General features: G+C 44.9%; 1 protein-coding gene across 1 annotated transcript in view; it reads left to right on the top strand.

Annotated features, from left to right (window-relative positions):
• Positions 1-19346, top strand: part of Cpxm2 (carboxypeptidase X, M14 family member 2) — a 106653-nt gene that overhangs the window by 28896 nt on the left and 58411 nt on the right. The window contains exon 4 of the mRNA XM_055608890.1: positions 17745-17884. Coding sequence (XP_055464865.1) covers positions 17745-17884 — 140 coding nt within the window. The remainder of the gene's footprint in view (positions 1-17744; positions 17885-19346) is intronic.

The following is a 19346-nucleotide window of genomic DNA, read 5'->3' as shown; positions in this document are numbered from 1 at the left end:
TCAATCAAATTAGCCACCACACTTTTGTTTCTCAGGAGCCCACTCCTTGAGCATGAGTGCCACATGAGGAGGAACCAAGTCTTCTGCTTGTGAACCCTTCAGAGCCCAGAAATACACCCAGAAAACAGGGTGGAGGGGGGCACAGAGGATGTCACCAGAGACATGGCGAAGTGTGGCTGGAATGTGACTGTCTTGCCCTCTCTGTGTCATGCTTCAAGTCCCTTTGGAGGACAGTTTTTACCTTCTGTTCTTTCTGTCTGCTTTGTCTTTCATGCATAGAAGTGTAGTCCAGGCAAGTAGCCAACCTTCCTTCCATAAGCACCTGGGCAGAGGCTCCCCCTGCTGCTGAGGATGGGAAAAGGAAGGTGTTGGCGGTCACCTCAGTGCTGCTTGTCTCTATGTGAATTTATCTCTGAGGGGGTAAACTGTTTACCCTGGAGCCCTCTCGTGAGGAAATCTCCAGAACCAGTATTGGAGAGCAGAGCTGCAGCTCTAACCCTTACAGGAGAAGAGCTTTATCTTGACCCATTGTTTGGAACATACAGGTAGCTCATCCTGGTGGGGAGGGCATGCAGCTGGACTGACTTGGTCCTTGGCATTGAGTGCTTGAGCATGCCTCTTCGTATTCTGGTGGACCCAGGGGTGAGAGCAGGACTGGGGATTGCATCAGTCCGGAAGGCTTCCATGACCCCTTCTCCCCAGCACCAATGAGAGATCAAATATTCAAATGTGTGAACCTAGAGGGGACAGTTCACAATCAGACCATGATGCAACCTCTTTCTGGGGTTGGCCAGGGAGGGTAGAGCAGGGCTCATAGCACACAAGCATGCTTTGTATATGTTTTGTGTGTTTGTATGAATATGTGTGAGGAGGCCAGAGGTCAACATTGAATGTCTTCCCCAGTCATCCTCTACCATATATATATACACATACATACATTTAAATGCTGTATTTCACTGGACTTAGAGCTCATTGATTGACTAGGCTGGCTGGCCAGCAAGCTCCAGAGATTTCCCCTGTTCCTATCTTTTCAGCACTTAAAAAATGAGGTAGTAGGGATCACTCAGGTCCTCATGCTGACGTAGTAAGTGCTTTGCAGACTGAACCATCTTCCTATCTCACTCTGGGTGGCAAATGCTGGCTTGGTCAGGGCAATCCTTTCAGTTCCTACCTTCTGGAGCTAGCACCACAGGCATCAGGATTTGACAGATTCAGGTGCACAGTTAAAGCCCATGCTCCAAGAATACATCACCCCACACAACGATTAGAACCTCTTTTTAAAAATAACCACATCTTGTCGCACATATGAGTATTTTGTAGGCGTGTCAAGCTAATGGGATTTTAAGTGTGAGAACCACCAAGGTGTCAGAATTAGAATTTGTGTTTCAGTCATCTTTTCTTTCATCAGGATTACAGCAAGTTCAGTCTAGTCCTTCTCTGGCCAAGGTCTCTGCAGGTACACGCTAGCCCATCATCTGGGCCACGGTACACAACGCTTACAGACTAGAAAACTCAAACTGACTCTGTAGGTAGGATGCCCATCTTCTTTTAATGTCATCACAGGAAAGTCCCCGCTCTGCTGCGGTCACAGTGTAGTAACTAAAGGGGATAAAAGTGGAGAATTATCTCTGGTGATTCCCAGAGGCCTCATCCATAGTTCTCAGAATCCATGTGTTTCTTTGTGAAGGGCTGTCTGCTCTAGCCTGGTACAGAAACAGCACGCGGAAAGGCCCTGTTCACTCACTGCGTTCATGATGCTCTAGTCCCCAGCAGCAGGAGAGGTGCGTTGCCTCTAAGAGCTGTCAGCACCTTTCTCAATGACTTTTATACATTATTTAATTTAACACTAACAGCACAGACAAGTACCATTATCGGCTCTCTTGACTTATACAAAGAGAATACACAGAGCTTGGAGAGACACAGCTAAGATTTCCCAGGAGAGGCATCAATCTAAGCTGCTTGAAACCTCAACTGGTGCTCCTCACGATGCTATAAAATTGTCTCCACAGTTAGGGGTGGTCTAGGTGTGACATCTGCAGGGACATCAGCCTCCACCCTCTCTTCTGTGCCTGCTTTGTGCTGACGTTCCTGTGCTGTCCCTGCCGGGTCTAATGAACGTGTCCTGATTTCCAGGGTGTTCCCTGGACGCATTTGTTGGCAGGTACAGGAGTGAGGTCACTATGAGGTGACATCATTTGGTACTGATGTAGCTTTGTTTCCCATTTGATTTTTGTTTTCCTTCTTTGACATCCATGGGGGATTGCATCAAGGGACCAAAGGCCATTGGGGACCCAAGTTCTTCATGTATTTTTATATAACTTCTCACATCCTCCCCTATATATTAAACCACCTCTAGATCACTCTTAGTGCTGAATTCAATGTAAGATGGCATTGTATGCAGGGAGTGATGACAGGAATCTACACCCACTCAGCATAGTCACAGAGTCTGTGTTTGAATGTCTCTGCTCTATGGCTCTTGGAAGGCACAGATGGGGAACAACGAGTCTGAGGGCTGACTATGTATCAGCCCCTGATGAGAGCATTCTCTGCGGGGGGATGCAGAGGGTGAGTGCAGTACGGCCCCTTTGCTTCCCAGTCCTCTGGCTTAGGGTGGCCAAGTCTTCACTTCTGCTTACCTCTTTCACGAATTTTCTTCTCGCCCCTACTAATCAGCAGCACCCCACCTTCCATCATATATAAATGAGTCTTTAAAATGATCAAACCTACAGTTGCATTTTGCATTGCCTGCTTGTGCCTGTGTGTGTGCCTGTGTGTGTGTGTGTGTGTGTGTGTGTGTGTGTTAGGGGAAGTGTGTGTGTGAGTGTGGAAGCCAGAGCTCAACCTTGAGTGTTGTTCCTCGGGTCCTGTCCAGCTTTTTTGAGATGGTGTTTCTTACTGGCCTGGAACTCAGTGATTTGGTCAGGTTGACCAGCCAGCTAGCCCCAGAGATCCCACCAGTCTCTTCTTTCCCAGTGCTGGGGCTACAAGCATGTACCCAGCTTTTCCATGCGTTCAGGGAATCAAACTTAAATCCTTATGTGTGCACAAAAAGCATTGTACCAGCTGAGCTGTCTCTCTAGCCCTATGTCAATTGTCTACAGAAAGTTGCCATGTCCGTGCTAATATTTAGCTGTTAACATTTTCAGCTTTCTGTCTTGTGATTACAGACATTAATGGCAATATACAATTTCCACTTTAAAGAAAAGAGAAAGTTTGTTCAGCAGTCAAATGTGAGTGAGGATGGCTGAGGAACAAGGATTCAGGTTCTTTACAATGTTACACTCCAACATGGTAACAGTTTCATGAAGTTTTTATAGTAACAGGAAAAAGAAAGGAATGGCTGAAGCACCTTTTCAACACATCTTTGGGAACTTCACAGATAGGTGGGTTACAGAAAAGCTGGGAAAGCTCTGTTATAGTCCTCAGATGCTATCTGATGGCATCCTTAGCCTTTGGGTTGGCAGAAGCTAGAGGTCTATTGGAACATCCCAAATGGATTTACATTATAGTCATGAGGATATTAGCTCAAGTAGAGAGGTGGGCAATAAATTGCTGTTAAGGGCCACAAAGATAGTCCAAGGTCGTTTGATCTGCCACATTCCAGCTTTTCACAAACACCGGAAATTTGAATCAGTTAATCAGACTTGGGGAATCCTTGACATAGCTATAGCTTTTCTTCTGGAAACTTCACGTAGTATTGGAATGGCTTCTCTGGAATGGGATTTTCCCCTGGAAGTTGGGTTTTGCAGCACAAGAGTTTGCAAACAATGACCTTTCACTGGGACGGGCCCGTTGCAGTGTGGCAGAAATATTTTAAGCAGAAGACTTTGAGAGCATCCCTGTGGCCCAACTTAGGACTTTTTTTTTTTTTTTGGCAGCTTTTCCTGTGAATTGCATAAGTTTGATGAAAAAAGAGGGATTGCTTTGAATCAGAACATAGGGGACAGATTTTCCAAGGATGTGAAAAAGAGAAATAGCAGCATGGAGAAAGTTTGGCCACTCACAGCGTCACAGTGATTGTTCCTCCACAGCACCCAGGACTTCCCACTGACTTCCCAGGAGTCTGTGATCTTACTGACAGAGTTACTGGTCTCCATTGCCCCAGGGGAGCCCCCAGATTACCTGTCAATGAGCAGTGCAAGTCTCAAAGAGATCATGTGGACAGTCTCTAAAATACTTTCTGATCCCTTGTTTGTGGTTAGTTTTAGGGGTAACCTCATGCTTTTCCTGGGAAGGTGTAAACACTGTCTACCCCCCTCTTCTTAAGGTTCCGGTGACAAAGCAAAGTATATTTCCACTAAAATTTGCCTTGGGGAATCAATGAATTTATTGTGCTTACTTAAATAAAACGGGTGTCAGAGTTTGTTTTCTTCAACTTGGCACAAACCTAGACATACCTGAGAGTTGAGAGATTGCTTCCATCACATTTCCCTGAGGGCATTTTTTGATTGCTGATCGATGTGAGAGGGGCCAGCTCTGTCGGCAGTGCCACTCCTGGACAAGTGGGCCTGGGCTGTATGAGAAAGGCTGCTGAGAAAGCCAGGGGAAGCAAGCTAGCAAGCTAGCAAGTAACCAGCATTCCTCTGCTGGTTTCTGCTTCAAGCTCCTGCCTTAAGCGTCCGACTTAGATTCCCTCTACTTGTAAGGTAAATGGATCCTTCCCCCCCCCCCCCAAGTTGCTTTTGGTTGTAGTGTTTTATCAGAGCAACAGAAAGCAAACTAGGACAACGGGTGAGGGGATACTTGCAGGAGTGTGAGGTTCCCCAAAGAAGCTGCGCTACAGAGCCTTTACCTCAGCAGGGACTATATGGCTTCTTCACAGCCACAGAGACAGATAACCCTCCATTAACCTTCCCCGACCTTTATTACTGTAACATCACTGAGGTCCCATGCAATCAGGCCAGAAATGCATATAAGTGGCTTGGCGTGTGGTTGGCAACTCAGGTGAGGGTCCTGTGATCCTTTTCACACATCTCCTCCCTCCAGTCTCCCCTTTGTCTGAGGGAGAGTGCGCTAGCCTGATTGAGATGGTCTCTTGCAAGCGAGCACAGGTGCTCTGGTAAATATGGTGGCTGTTTTGCTCGGAGACTCACCCTGTGTAACACCTGGTACTCAGGTGAGCTGTCTAACAGCAGCTCACCACCTGCGCCATCCCCAGAGCATCCTCCGAAGTCTCTACGAGCTTCGCTGGGGCTGGTAAACTACGGTAGCCCAGCCTAAATGACTTGTCCCGTTGTTGACATGTCAGGTAGAATAGGGGTGGCCTGAGCAGGTTAATACAATTGTCATTTCCGGGTAGTGAATTCCTGTCTCACTCTTTAAACTTTCAGGAGGGGTGTCTAACCCATGGTCTGAAGCCCACAGGCAGCTCAGGAGAACTCTGAATGGGGGTTGCATCACAAAATCATCAATTTGCTGAAAACACAAGATTTTCTTTTTCTTTCTTCCTTCCTTTTCTTTTTTTTCTTTTTTTTTTTTTTTTTTTTTTTTTTTTTTTTTTTTTTTTTTTTTTTTGCAATTTTGTTTGTAACTCATTTGCACTGTTCTTGGGTGAGACCGTGGTAGATGATATGATCACATCACAGCATCTTGTATGTGGGCCACATGTTGAGCACCTCTGGATTTAATGTGTGACCCAAGACAAGTCTTATTTATCCAGTGTGTCCCAGAGAAGCCAGAAGGTTGGAGGTCCCTGCTTTAAAGTTATAGTTAGGACTTGCAGACGTGTGCATGTGAATGGAGGAAGGGGAACATCTGAAGGCACATGGCTTGGGCTCAGGATGCCACCACAGCACCTGCAATGGAAGGAAAGCTGGCCCCAGATCAGAGCTTGTATGAAAGGGGCAAGGTTCTGAGGTCATAGGAAAATCATGGCATGTTGCAGTTGGCTTAGTCACAGTGTTTGGCATTTGGTGGGCTCTGTCTTGTTGTGTACATTAGAGCTGACTCACATTGGCCTTCAAGTGACCATTGATATCCCTTTCTGGTAACAGAGTGCCTGTAGGTGCTGGGTACCAGCATTGTCCAGTGTAGTGGTACTTTCAAGGGGCTTACAGAGCATCTTCAAGCGATATTGGTTTCCAGTTGTGGGGATCTGATCATCTTCTTACTTGAAGTGATATGGGAGCACACAGACACTGTGTGCCCTTGGCTCAGGATGTCAGGTGTAAGCAGGTGTAAGTTAATAAACTTTTTTTTTTTTTTTTTTTTTTTTTTTTTAGCATTACCTTCATGTACTTATGTATGTGTGAGTCCAGGGGCAACTTGCAGAATTACTGCTTTCCTTCTACCATGTAGGTCCTGGGGATTAAACTTGGGTCATCAGGCTTGGCACTAAGCACTTTTACCTGCTGATCCACCTTGCCAGGCCCGGAGGTGAGTTTTAGGTGTGGATTATGTGGCTGGCCTCATTCCTCATATCGCGGCTCTATTGCTCCAAACCTTTTGGTTCTGATGCACCTGGAGCCTCACCTCTCCCAGGTAGGAAACCACATTCTTCTTGGAAGAACCCAGAGTTCTGTTTCCTTGCAGTTTTCCCACTGTATGTCCCATGCCTGCCAATGGATGGACCTTTGATCCTGAAGCCTGCCTGATCCTCCAGCTCCACCTCAGTCTCATGGTACTCAACCTCTGTTGGTTTCTGGTTATGGGCTGGCCACATGAGACTTACTATGACTTCACAAGCCCTTCCCAGGGGCTGCTGTGTACTGGGGGCTGCAGAGGCAAAAATAATTCCAGGGAGGATCATTTCTGAGTCAAGGCATGCCATCCTGTCTGTTTCATAAAGGGTTTTTGTTATGCATCTGGCTTCAAGCAGCAGTCTGGGACACAGTGCTAGGTGCCAAAACACTGGAATTTGGGGAATTTGGATTTTTATGGCAATAACAGAACTAAATATTTTAAATGATGAATCCCTTGGAAAATTCAAAATGAGTATTTATCATAATGATGGCCACATACTTCTTCCAAAGAAGTGTCTATTTTGGTTGGGCACCATAACACACACTTGGGATCTCAGATCTCAGAGGTAGAGGCAGGAGGATCAGGGGTTCAAGATCATCTTTGGCTTCTCAGTGAGTTTGAAGCCAGCCTTTACTATATGGGAAGGGGAGAAGGAAAACAAACAGGAAGGGACAGAATAAGAGGTTGGAGAGGTGCTCAGTGGTGAAAAGTACTTGCTGTTGCAGAAGACCTGAGTTTGACTCCCATACCACATGTCAGGCAGCTCACAACCACCTGTAACTCCAGTTCCAGGGGATCTGATGCCTTCTTCTGGCCTTTGAAGACATCTGCATATACATGGTACATATACACTCAGACAAACATATACACTTAAAATAAATTTTAAGAAAAGGCAGAATCAGAAACAACTTCCATTATGAATACAGGAGCTGCTATAAACCAACTTGGGCCACATGAGACCCTGTCTGAAGAAGGAAAAGAGGAGAAAGAAGAGGATAAAAGAGTGGGAGGGGGAAAAGAAGAGGAGGAGAAAGAAAAGGAAGAAGAGAAGGAGGAGGAGGAGAAAAGGGAGAGGAGGAGGAGAAGGAGGAAGATGCTAGCTTCCATGGTGAACACATTCTACAGCACAGTAACATGACCATGGTCTGCAGTAATTAATTGAACATTTTAAGATAGCTCTAGAAAGGGTTTTTAAGTGTCTCTGATAAAAAACAAATGACCTGTAGGGTTTTAGATATGCCATTTGCTGAGATCCAATCTTCACACATTATATTTGCATTGAATAGTTATGCCTACCATTTATTGTGTAAGTTAAAAATGTGAGCCATTATAAAAGCAGATGCTAAGAAGAATGTAATGGATGAAATTAGACCATGACAGAATGAGGGGAGAGGTAGAGAGATATAGAAATAATTATTTCATCACTGCCCAGAGTATAGGGACTCTCTAAACAACACAGAGAATTAAGTAAGTTATACCAGCTTAACTGCAAAAGATGTGGATCTTTGAAATGTATAGGAAAGATGAACTTCAAGCAGAGAAATGGGTTGGAAACTAAAGGAAAAGCAAAATCCAAAAATAGGACTTCTAAGCCATGTTGATGACTCATGGAAAGAGTACATGTCAATAGGCTAAATGCACCAAATTCTCCTGTTGACAGGACAATTGGGGTGTATCATAAAGCAAATTTAGTCACAGGTTACAGCTGGTTCAGCCATAAAATAGAGTGAATTCTGTTTACTTCCCTAGTAGCTTCCCTTTTATGATGGGCACTCTATAGATTATTTAACCCAAGGAATATTTGGCCACTCAACTGTCCACTCTTAGGGATTCTATTCCAATCTTACTTTACAGACATATTGCAATTATGCTGCAAAGAATGAAGATAACCCTAAAGAGGTCCTTGTATCCCACTCTTTGCATGGCAAGACCATTGAGGCAATGGATCAAAATAAACTGGATGTATTCCCTGAGAGTAGTGCTGGGAGAAGGAAAAGGCTGAAACATGGTGCCAGCTACAGGGCGAGTTTGTCTCCCAGGAAGAGATTTCACAAAGTTATGACACCTTGTCAGAACATCTTGAGGGAAAGGCTGGAGCCCAGCCAACCGTGGGTCAATGATGGTTGAGGACACACCTTTTCCAAGACTGCTTAGTTATGCATAGCTCTTGCCTTCTGCCTAAACCTTGAATATCATGTCAGAACCCCAAAGATAGAAGTGTGATGGCCACTGGAAATAATAGTTAGCTCTATTTGTCAACTTGACACAAACTAGAATCACCTGAAAGAGATACTTAATAAGGGATTGTTTCCATTGGGTAGGCCAGCCTATATACTGTCTGTGGGTATTTGGGTTAATTAAGTTAATTAATATGAGAAAGCCCAGCCCACCATGGGTGGCAGGGACTCCTGAATCTTATGAGAGTGGAGAAACTGAGCTCTGCACAAGCAATCAATCCAGTGAGCTTGCATCCTCTTGTTTCCCTATGCTCCTGACCGTGGAAGTGATGTAATTGACTGCTTGACCTTCCTGCCTTGACTTCCCCACAGAGATGGACTGTAACCTAGAATTGTGAGCTGAAATAAACCCCTTCCTCTTGTAAGCTCTTTTCGCCAGGTTTTTTAAATCACAGCAATAGAAATGAAATCAGGAGAGTGGACCTTCTTATTTGCCTCCCTTCCCAATGCAGCCACATTGAATGACTCTGCTTTCTGTAGTTTTCTATGTGTTTTGTCTCCTTAGTTGGGTTGTTGGGGGTGGCTGGATGAGCCCATGTTGATAGGGCTGCCAGGACCCAGGGTCTGATGCTGGGTCAGTATCAGACTGTAATTACAGTACTAAGAGTACTCTTCTTGTCGATGAAGCCCACTCAGTCTTGATGCCTGCTTTATTTATTTTGAGAATTAAACTTATTTCATGCACATGCAACTGAAATGAGCAAGGCAGTTCTGTGATTTAGTTGAACTGAACTAGAAAAGAACATTCTTTCATTTTTTTTCAATGAACATCTTTCTTCATTTTAAAAAACAATTCATGCTTATAGTGTATTTAATAGATTTTCTTCTGCTATGTTTTCGGGTTCAGTCCATGGCTGTTCAATGCTACAGGGGAATAATTCAGACATTGGTTTTGAGTTCTAAAAGTGGCTTCAAATTCAGTGAGCACTTTTTTTTTCTAGCTGGCTTTAGAGACCAAGGTTTGGACTGTGTAGGGTGTTTTGCTTATAGACACCTGAAAGTATTTTGAGTTAATTTTTAAAAATTTATATTTATCTTTATTGCTGTCTTTCTGTAGATGTCACATGTGTGAAGGTGACCTCAAAGGCCAGAAGGGGCATTGGAGCCCCCGAAGCTGGAGTTACAGGCAGTCACAAAACCTATAACAGGATGGGTGCTGGGCACTGAACTCAGGTTCTCTGCAACAGCAGCAAGTGCTCTTAACTGCCGAGCACCCCTCCAGCCCTGGGAACCTGTCATGCTGAATTATGGTTTCAGATGAACTACTTAGGTACACTGGGCAGAGGACCTAATACTTTCAGTTATCCCCCTACCACCACCACAGGTGGTAGCCTCTTAGGAACCTGTAAATCACTGTTTCTTTTCATTTGTTCCTTCTCAAAGCTACTTTAAAATGTAACCATCATTTTACTCTGTTTTGTGTATAAATAGCCCTGGGCTGTGTCTGCTGAATAGCAGCTGTAAGTCTATTGTTTCAGAATTGCTAAATTGTTATAGTCATGCGGCTATGACTTTTTAATTTGCTTCCAGATGTTTCTGTGCAGAGGTGGCTGAGGATAGTGGGAGATGGAGCTCAGTGCTCTCACTCCGCAGAATGAGTTGCTTTCCGTAAAGGCCACCAAGCAGAACCCTTCACATAATGCCTAGCCTGTTGGAGGCATTCTATAGACCCTGGGAATGAAAGGAAATGACATGGGAGCCGTTCCATCTTTCCCACCCAATTTGTGTGTACCTTTCTTGCACTTCTGAAAATGAAGGTGCATTCCCAAGCATCAGTTTCAGAAGTGAGATACAGAAATCAATGTCGAGAGGGTGACAACAGTAACAGAGAAGCCAGGCTTCCTTCAGCACATCCGAGGCCTCATTCCACCCACCCCTGACTGCCACCAGCGCTGGGGATGGGCAATGACTTTCAACTGCTTTTAATTGTTTCTTGGGGATTTAAGTTCTCAATGAATAATGTGTGCATATTGATAAGTATTAGTTTAGAAACTTTTGCCTGTACCTTAGGGATTCTGGCTATGGTGGATGAGGCTATCAACTCATTTTTATCCCTCGTGTGTGTGTGTGTGTGTGTGTGTGTGTGTTTGTGTGTGCACGTGGGAGTTGGTTCTCTCCTTTCACTGTGGGCTGCAGCTATGAAACCCAGGTCATCAGGTAAGTGCTGTTGGCTTTGGAGCCATCTTGCTGGCCCCAATGTATCTTTTTTGTTGTTGTAAACCTATATTAAAAGTTTTTGTTTTTATGGTTACTTAAATATTTTTACTGAGCTGATAAATATGATCAATGTGAGCCATGAAAGTTTTTTATTTATCTCTTGACCTTTGTTTTCCTATAATTGCTTACATCACTGAAAAGGTCCCTCCTCCACCTTGCACCAGGGCTGAGTGTGTAGCATGGCTTCAGTATGCTTCACCACAGAGCTGCGGCCATGAATGACACATTTAGCTAGACTTTGCTTTCTGTGTTTCTGTAGACGTCTTTTCAGGGGCCCTGGATTGTTCACCGACTTATCCGTACAGCTACTATCATGAAGCTTTCTCAGTCTGGAATTCTCTACTATGTTGGAAAGCTGAAAGGGCCTGAAATTCCCTCCAGGCTCCGGAACTGAAGGCTTTCTCCTTCAGGCCCCATCACACTGTCCACAGCAAGGGGCTAATAACTGCCTGATACGGCTCTCTGATGTACAATCGGCTTCAGCTCCTTTCTCCCAGACCTGTGATAGCATTCTCATTTTTGTGTAACAACACCCTCTAGTAATTTCATGGAAATGGTGTATGAGTAATAAAATTCGGGGGGAGATGGTTGTGAGGATCAAAGAACAGGCACACTCATAATAACAAGCACTGGAGATCCAGGGTAGCAAGCATGAGGCAGTTTATTTTACAAGGCTGAGTGCCAACCCAGACAGAGTGGCAGGTGAACTGACTGAGTGCAGAGAATGCTTTTTAAAAAAATAATCTCTTTTTTTTTATATAATCCTATAGTCCCTCCTTTTTCCCCACTGGCTGAGTCACGGTGAGGAGGGGGTTACAATCTTGACATCACCTGTCACGTATGTCTACTTCTCAGCAAAGATCATAGCTGGGTTTATCTTTCACGTTCTGTTCATTTGAAAGCTCTTTAGGTATATGACCTTGTCACATCTGCAGGCTGTTTGCTGTATGGCAACACCTAACATTCTGGGAGGCTGGCTATATGCATAATCTTTACAGCAGGTTCCTAGTTTGGGTGGGGGCAGCTAGACCAGCAGGAGTTAGCAGGGCCCAGAGTTTTTTGTTCATCTGCAATTGAGCCTAACTTTAAGACAATTTTGTTCTGAAAAATGGCTGATAATGTTTGTGTTTCTCACAGTGATAAATCTAAAAGTGCTTATTGTTCCATCATAACGGACTGATTGTTATGCAGAGCCTAAAATTCTAGAATGAGAAATCTTTGAAAGCTTTTGAACTTTAAAGTTATAGTCTCTCCATTTTTGTAAATGCTGCTATTGAGAATTCTGGCAGCATCTTTTTTTTTTTTCTGTATTCTTTGTTTTTGTTCATATGTGTTCATGCTTGTGTGTATCTATGTGTGTGTGTGTATGTGTGTGGAGGCCAGAGGTTAATGTCTGATGTCTTCTTCAACTGCTTGCTGATCCAGCCAGACTGACTGGCCCCAGATTCCTAGGGATCCACCTCTCTCCACCTCTCCAGAGCTGGTGTGAGCTCACACCGCCATGCCTTGCTTTTTATACGGAGTTCTGTGGCTCAAACTCAGGTCACAGGGCTTGCCACACAAGTACGTTATTGACCGCTCATCTCTGCAGCCATTCTTTTCTCTCTCTCTCTCTTTTTAATGCATTTGTTTTTCTGTTTACTATTACATTTGTATTGGTGTCTGGTAGATCCCAAGTCCAGTTGCATGGTGTTGGCTCGCCTGGTCAAGAAGAATGGAATGGACTGTCTCACTCCTCTCTGTGCTGACATTCCCTGAAGCCCATCACCCTTTTCTGCCTGGCCCTGGGGTCTACATATCCAGGCTTTATAACTTTTATTATTATTATTATTATTATTATTATTATTATTATTATTATTATTATTATTATTATTATTTTGTGGAAACAATTTTCCAGTCATTTGTGGATCAAAATGATTCCTCATGCCCATTGGGAAGTGGCCCACTTCAATGCTGTCCAACTCACCTTCAAGACACCTGCATGTTCCTGAGCTTGTCTGGGGCTAGGTTCTCAGTGGAGTACTGACTCGTATTTCTGTCTCCTGTCACTAAGGACCCCTGCCACTGGCTTGTGTGTTGTGGTCTAGGGAACACAAATATCTTTGAATTTTACCAGAGTCGAAGCTGTATTTTGTATGTCATTTTGTTCAGACAATTTTTGAGGGAAAGACAAAGGAAACCTGAAATGTTTTGCCCAGCACCTTGAGGCGGATGTGCATCTTGATGTCTTAAGTGGGTCCTGTCAGGCGGTGTCTTCGTGACAGACCTCCAGCCACATTTAACCTTCACAAAATCGGGTCTTTTAGGAGCCTTGCAAACGTCTTGTGGAACTTGAATGCCTTGAGAAAATTACAGCAGTTCTCAGCCTATTTGCTGTCATAGTAGAAGGAATCACACCATGTGAATGGTGTTTTCCATTAGCTTATCCTTGAAAGAATCAAATCATTTCTTTCAACAACTTCTAGCTGAGAGCAGTTCAAAATGTATCCCTAACTTCTTCTTCTTCTTCTTCTTCTTCTTCTTCTTCTTCTTCTTCTTCTTCCTCTTCTTCTTCTTCTTCCTCTTCTTCTTCTTCCTATTATTATTATTATTATTATTATTATTATTAGTTTTCCTTTTGAAATTATACTTACTAGTTGATGACGGGGAGATAAGAATAATGAGAGCAACTTGTAGGAGTCAGGTTTTTCCCTCTACAATGTTGGTCCTGGGGATAAAACTTGGGCATCCCAAGGCTTGGTGGCAGGTGTCTTCCCCCCCCCCCCCCCGGCTCCTCAGGCCCTCTTGTCAGCTCCCCTTAGCTTCTTAAACACAAGGATGACTGTTCCCATCTTCTGGTTTCTCAGAGGCATTTCGCTAATGCTGTTTACTGGCCTGTGGAATAATTTGGTGACCTCTCTGGATGGTTGCTTTTTAAGTTCCTAATTGATTTTGCAGAGATGGCTGTAATTTCCCAGTGAGTCATCTCCACCAGCAGGGTAACACTGTGCTCTCTTTAATTGACTGGCTGCTGTGCCTAGAACGAACTGAGACTGGCAGCGGAAGCAACATTTCTAGGCTAGTGAAGCCAGGAACTTTAAACACAATCCCAAGCCCTGGTCAGCTGATGCTGGGGAGAAGCGGGCAGACGGCCCTGGCTGTGTGGGCATCCATGCCACTCAGTGCTCGCTGGGCTCGTCTGAGACCGGAGTCTAAGGCTTCGCTTGATGCAGGCAGCTCTTTGCGTAGCTGTTGTCCTGTGCATTGTAGGTGCTGAGTGACACCCTCTTCCCTAGATGTAACAACCCGCAGTGACACCAGACATTGCCACCTCACCCTCAGGAGGGTAGTGCGGACTCCTGTTGAGAACCTTAGATCACAAATCTCCTTTCCTGAGTTCATAGACATTTCCTGCATGTTTTAAGGTGGATAAAAAGATAATAGCAGGGAACTGGAGGAGTGACATCATTTATTAGAGCCTGTAAAACTTGAAATAATTCATAAAACACTCACATTTCTACCTGTTGTCGGTGCTAGCCAGAATTTTTCTGCTTTAAATATTCTTATTACTAACATTTATGGAGCACTGTTTTGTTTTGCTGTGTGTGTTGGGGGGGATCATGCTGGCGCTCAGTGGGTGGGTGTCTACCTCAACCACTCTCCACTTTGCATTTAAAGACAGCCTGTCATTGAACCCAGCATTTCCTGATTGGCTAGCTGGGCTGGCCATTGTTTTCCAAGGATCTGCCTTTCTTCCTCTGCACTAAGCAGGAGAGTTACAGACAAACACACCACGACTGACTTTTAAATGCCTGCTAGAGATGGAACACAGCTCCTTACACTTTACTGGGTCATCTCCTCAGCCCTGAGTGAGCACTTATTATTCGAACCCATGCCTGGTGACAGACACTCAGGGAGAAAAGATCACTGCCTCCACACCGACAGATACCTGAAAACCAAGGCCTGGAGCATCTCTGCACATTCTGGAATGTCAGCTGAGACTCATGGCCCGTGGTGCACCGTTGGAGCACCCTCTCTGTCAGCGTCTGCATCCTGCGGTGTCTGTCACCATGGTGCCATGTGTGGACTTCATCCTTCAGTGTGCACTAGTACTTGGGGATGAGGTACACAACACCTTTCACCTTTTATACTTGCTGCAGAGCCGAGGTTCAGCGAAGGTTTGAGCTGCTGGATGAATGGGGCTCTAAATGGCAGTCTCTAGTGCTTTTACGAGAACAGGGGAACCACAACAAAAACATAAGTGCATGTTCTGGTTTCTTGAGAGGGCACAAGTTGTGACATTGTAGGTCATTAATGTGCTGCAAATCTCTGTCATTAGGAGGATAATTGCCTTCTACTGTAGAGAGGAAGTGGCTGTATAATTATAGCCTGCAGGCTGGCATCTCACCTCCCTGCTGTCTGTCAGAGCTAGAAACTGAGATGCTATGTGGCAGGCACCTGGTTTCTTAAGGATTAACCTACATCAGTACCAGAAGCCACTGGAAACACAGTGAAGTGCAAACTATTCCTGATGATTTCAGAAGACAGATCCTTCAGAGGAACCACCATCACAGATATTACCTTGATATTTTGGTTATTGAAGCTTGCTTTCGGAGGAGTACTGACTAGAAGATTCTGAAACCCACCTTCACTTGGGATGGCAGTGCTTGTTGAAGCTGCCATTTTCTGCTGTTTGCCTCAAAGGTCGTTGAAGGTGGTCTCAGGAATCACTAGGGATGCATGGACCAAGTTTGCTCCTGACAGGAGGCTGCCCTGCTGTTTGGATTTTGTCAGCTTGTCATAAACCTAGGCATATCTCTTCCTAGGGAAGAGGAAATCTTAACAGAGAATCTCTCTCCAGAAGATTAGCCTGTAGGCAAGTATGTAGGGCATTTTCTCGTTGATGACTGATGTAGAATGGCCCGCACTACTGAGGATGCTGCCAAGTGCAGGCAGGTCAGCCTGAGTTGTAGAAGTTGGGCTGAGCAGGCCAGGAGAAACATGAAGTAAGCCGCACTCCTTCATGGCCTCTGCTTCAGTTTCTGCTTCCAGGTGCCTGCCTTGACTTCCTGTCCTGACTTCCCTCAGTGATGGGGAACAACCTGAGAGTTGTGAGCTAAAATACAGCTTTCTCCCCAAATTGCTTTTGGTCATAGTGTTTTATTATAGCAATAGAAATGCTAATTAAGACAGCTGTGTTAGCATGTGTGGTAAGGTGTGTAGGGTTCTGCTAATGGAGCTTTTGGCCCAGTGGTGTGTATATAGCTATATCCTGAGATTCATATTCTGCTGTTCATTAAAAGCCAGGTTGGGAAATACTCAGCGATAAAGAGGTTGGGAGAGATAGTGATGACAGGCTGATCTATTATTCTTTTTGAAAGATTCATTATTCTTTTTGAAAGATTCATTCTATTTTTATTTGTGTGTGTGTGTGTGTGTGTGTGTGTGTGTTTGTGTGTATGCACGCACGTGCATGCAAGGAATGAATGAGCACGTGGGTGTAGGTACCCACGGAAGCCAGAAGAAGGCATCAGATCCTATGGAGCTGGAGTTAAAGAGAGTTGTGGGCTGCCTAACACGGGTTGTGGGAACCCAATTCTGGTTGTCTGCAGGAGCAGCCAGTACTTTTAATCACAGAACTGTCTCTTCAGCCCGAGATGACATGTCATTCTAAGATTCACACTTTCTCTTATCTGGCTATAACTGTATAAAGTGGCCACATGAAAATAAAACAAAATTTATTCAGACTGGGTCTTGGTAAACTGGAAGGCTTCACTTGATTCAAATGTGTTCAATTAAATTTTTAACAAAACTATATCAAAGAATTATCTCGTTCAATGGTGAGACTGTGGAGATAATTTCAGAGCAGAAATTTTACCTTCCTTGGAAATGCAAATATAAAACGTTTTATCGATACTAGTGAGTAATAATGAACACATCAAGCAAGTTAAACAGTTGTAGACAGGTATTCACTAGTAAATACCTACATTTTGGGGCCAGTTCCATGCTGCTCTTGTCTTTGGGGACTCTCTGTATGAGCTCAGGAACTCAGTTGAACTGTCCTCAAATGCTCCCAAGGCAGTTTGCTCCGAGTCCCTGAATAGCACCTGCCTCATTGTGCTCCAATTCTTGTTGCTGTGTATTTCTTGCTGCCTGGGAGGTGAGGTTCCCCAGCACCTGGCATGTGGGCGAGCGCATGAGCTGCTTTTCTCATTGCTGGGATGGAATGCCTGACAGGAGCCACTCAGAGAAGAAAGCATTTATTTTGTCCCGAAGGTTGAAGGGTCAGCCCATCAGGGTGGGAAGGCATGGTGGCGGGGGTGTGGGGCAGCAGGCCACACAATCAGGAAGAAGAGAGAGATGGACGCTGGTGCCCCATGCTCCTTCCTTTTCATTCAGTCTGGGACCCTAGCCCAGCAATGGCACTGCCCACCTTGAGGATGAATCTTTTGACTCCAATTAATTAACCCAAGATAGAAACTCCCTTACCAGAGTTTTGCCTAGTCGTTGATTCTAGACCTTGCTTGACTGGCAGTGTTACCCATCATGGTGAGTCCATAGAAGATGGAGTTCTGTGAGTGGTGAATGAGGAATAGGCGCTCGTTACATTTAGTCTCTCACACATGCCAAGGAGAAGCCGTGCCGTACAGAGCTATTCCCAACTTGTTAATACATGTCAACTTCCTCCCACAGTTTAGAATAAGGAGTTCATGGTGCAAGTGGTTTTACGTCTCTCCCTTCCTCATTTCCTTTTCTAGTCCTCTCTTCCTTCTTCTCAGTCTTGAGAAAAGATCTGTCGCAGTCATCTTGAATCCAAGGTCTTTCTGAACACCAGTTTCTTCTTTCCAGGCAGGCATTAATGAAAACGACTTTTATGATGGAGCTTGGTGTGCTGGCAGGAACGACCTGCATCAGTGGATTGAAGTGGACGCACGGCGACTGACCAGGTTCACAGGGGTCATTACGCAAGGAAGGAACTCTCTCTGGCTGTAAGTAGGTCTGGACCGACGCCTGCCACCTCTGTCTTCCACTTATCATTTGAAGGGAAATTGCGGAGCAGTATCTGATGAAGAGTGACTGGAATACTGCCAAGGCTGAAAGTACACCTTCCTCTTTGCAAGGACAGAGCAGGGCCCACCAGGAAGGGAGGATGAAGTGGACAAAGGCACAGTCATAGATAATCCCTGAGGCAGGTGGCCACTATATTGGATCAGACAAGGTATTGGTATCTGAACAGGTAGGTTAAACTCAGCCTGAGGTAGGAACTTTCAGCAATCAGTGAGCACATAGCCTTAGGAGCCGAGAGGAAGAACCATCCTCTTGGAGAAGACTCTGGGAGAAGGACTAGAAGCCTTGGCAGGTTCCCGAACAAATGTCCACTTGAGACATGTTATAAGTGAGGGATCAACCAGCTTGAGACCTGTGAATGAGACCATTTCTCAGACTGGAGCTTAGGATTAGAGTTGTGACAGTGGTGGTGTGATGGTGATCTTGAAAGGTGGCAATAAAACCTTGAAACCATCCATCTCGGCTAGAAGGCAGCTCAGCTGGTAGAGTGTGTGCTCACCATGTGTGGATCCCTGGGTTCCGTCCGCAGCACTGCATAAAACTGGGAGAAGTAATGCACTCCTGTTCTCAGCAGCTGGCAGGTGCAGGTGGGAAGGTCAGTTCAAGGCCAGCTTTAGCTCCTGAACTGGTTACTTCTCTATTGCTATACTAAAACACAGGACCAAGTCAGCTTATAGAAGAAAACGGTTTGTTTAGGCTTACAGTTCCAAGGGGAAAAGGGTCATGATAGCTGGGAGACAGGAGGCATGACAAGCTGAGAACTTAGACCTTGAACCGCCAGCAGAAAGCAGAGAAATAGAGGTAGGAATGGTGTGGGGTTTTGAAACCTCAACCCCAGTGTCTAGTGATGCAATTTCTTTAGCAGGGCCACACCTTCTAAACATCCACAGACAGCACTACCTACTGGAAACCAAATGTTCAAATGCCAGATGCTATGGGGGCATTCTTACTCTATCCACCACAGCAATGAAGAGTTCAAAGACCAAGCTGAGCTACATGAGACCTTGTCTCAAAACAAAGAGAAGAGAAGAGAAGAGAAGAGAAGAGAAGAGAAGAGAAGAGAAGAGAGGGTAGGGCTGGGGAGAAGAGGAGAGGAAAGGAGAAGAACAAAACAACAAGAAAACATAAAAAGGTGGATACCAGATGAGTCTGCTCACACAAGGAGGACCTAGAATAATCAGATTTATAGAAGCTAAAATAGGATGGTGACTGTTAGACACTGGGAGGAGGCTGATGGCGAGTTAATACTTGTAAGTCAAAGAGCTAAGGTTCAGGATGATGACACCTTCTGGACATGGTTGGTGGTGATGGTGGCAAGTCACGGCAGATGGACTTAGAGCCACAGGGCTGTACACATATCAAGGCCGTTTGAGAAATCCTGTG

This window comes from Psammomys obesus, unplaced genomic scaffold (assembly GCF_907164565.1).
Source record: "Psammomys obesus unplaced genomic scaffold, mPsaObe1.curated_primary_1811, whole genome shotgun sequence".
Lineage (NCBI taxonomy): Eukaryota > Metazoa > Chordata > Mammalia > Rodentia > Muridae > Psammomys > Psammomys obesus.
This window is presented reverse-complemented; position numbering and strand designations above follow the sequence as displayed.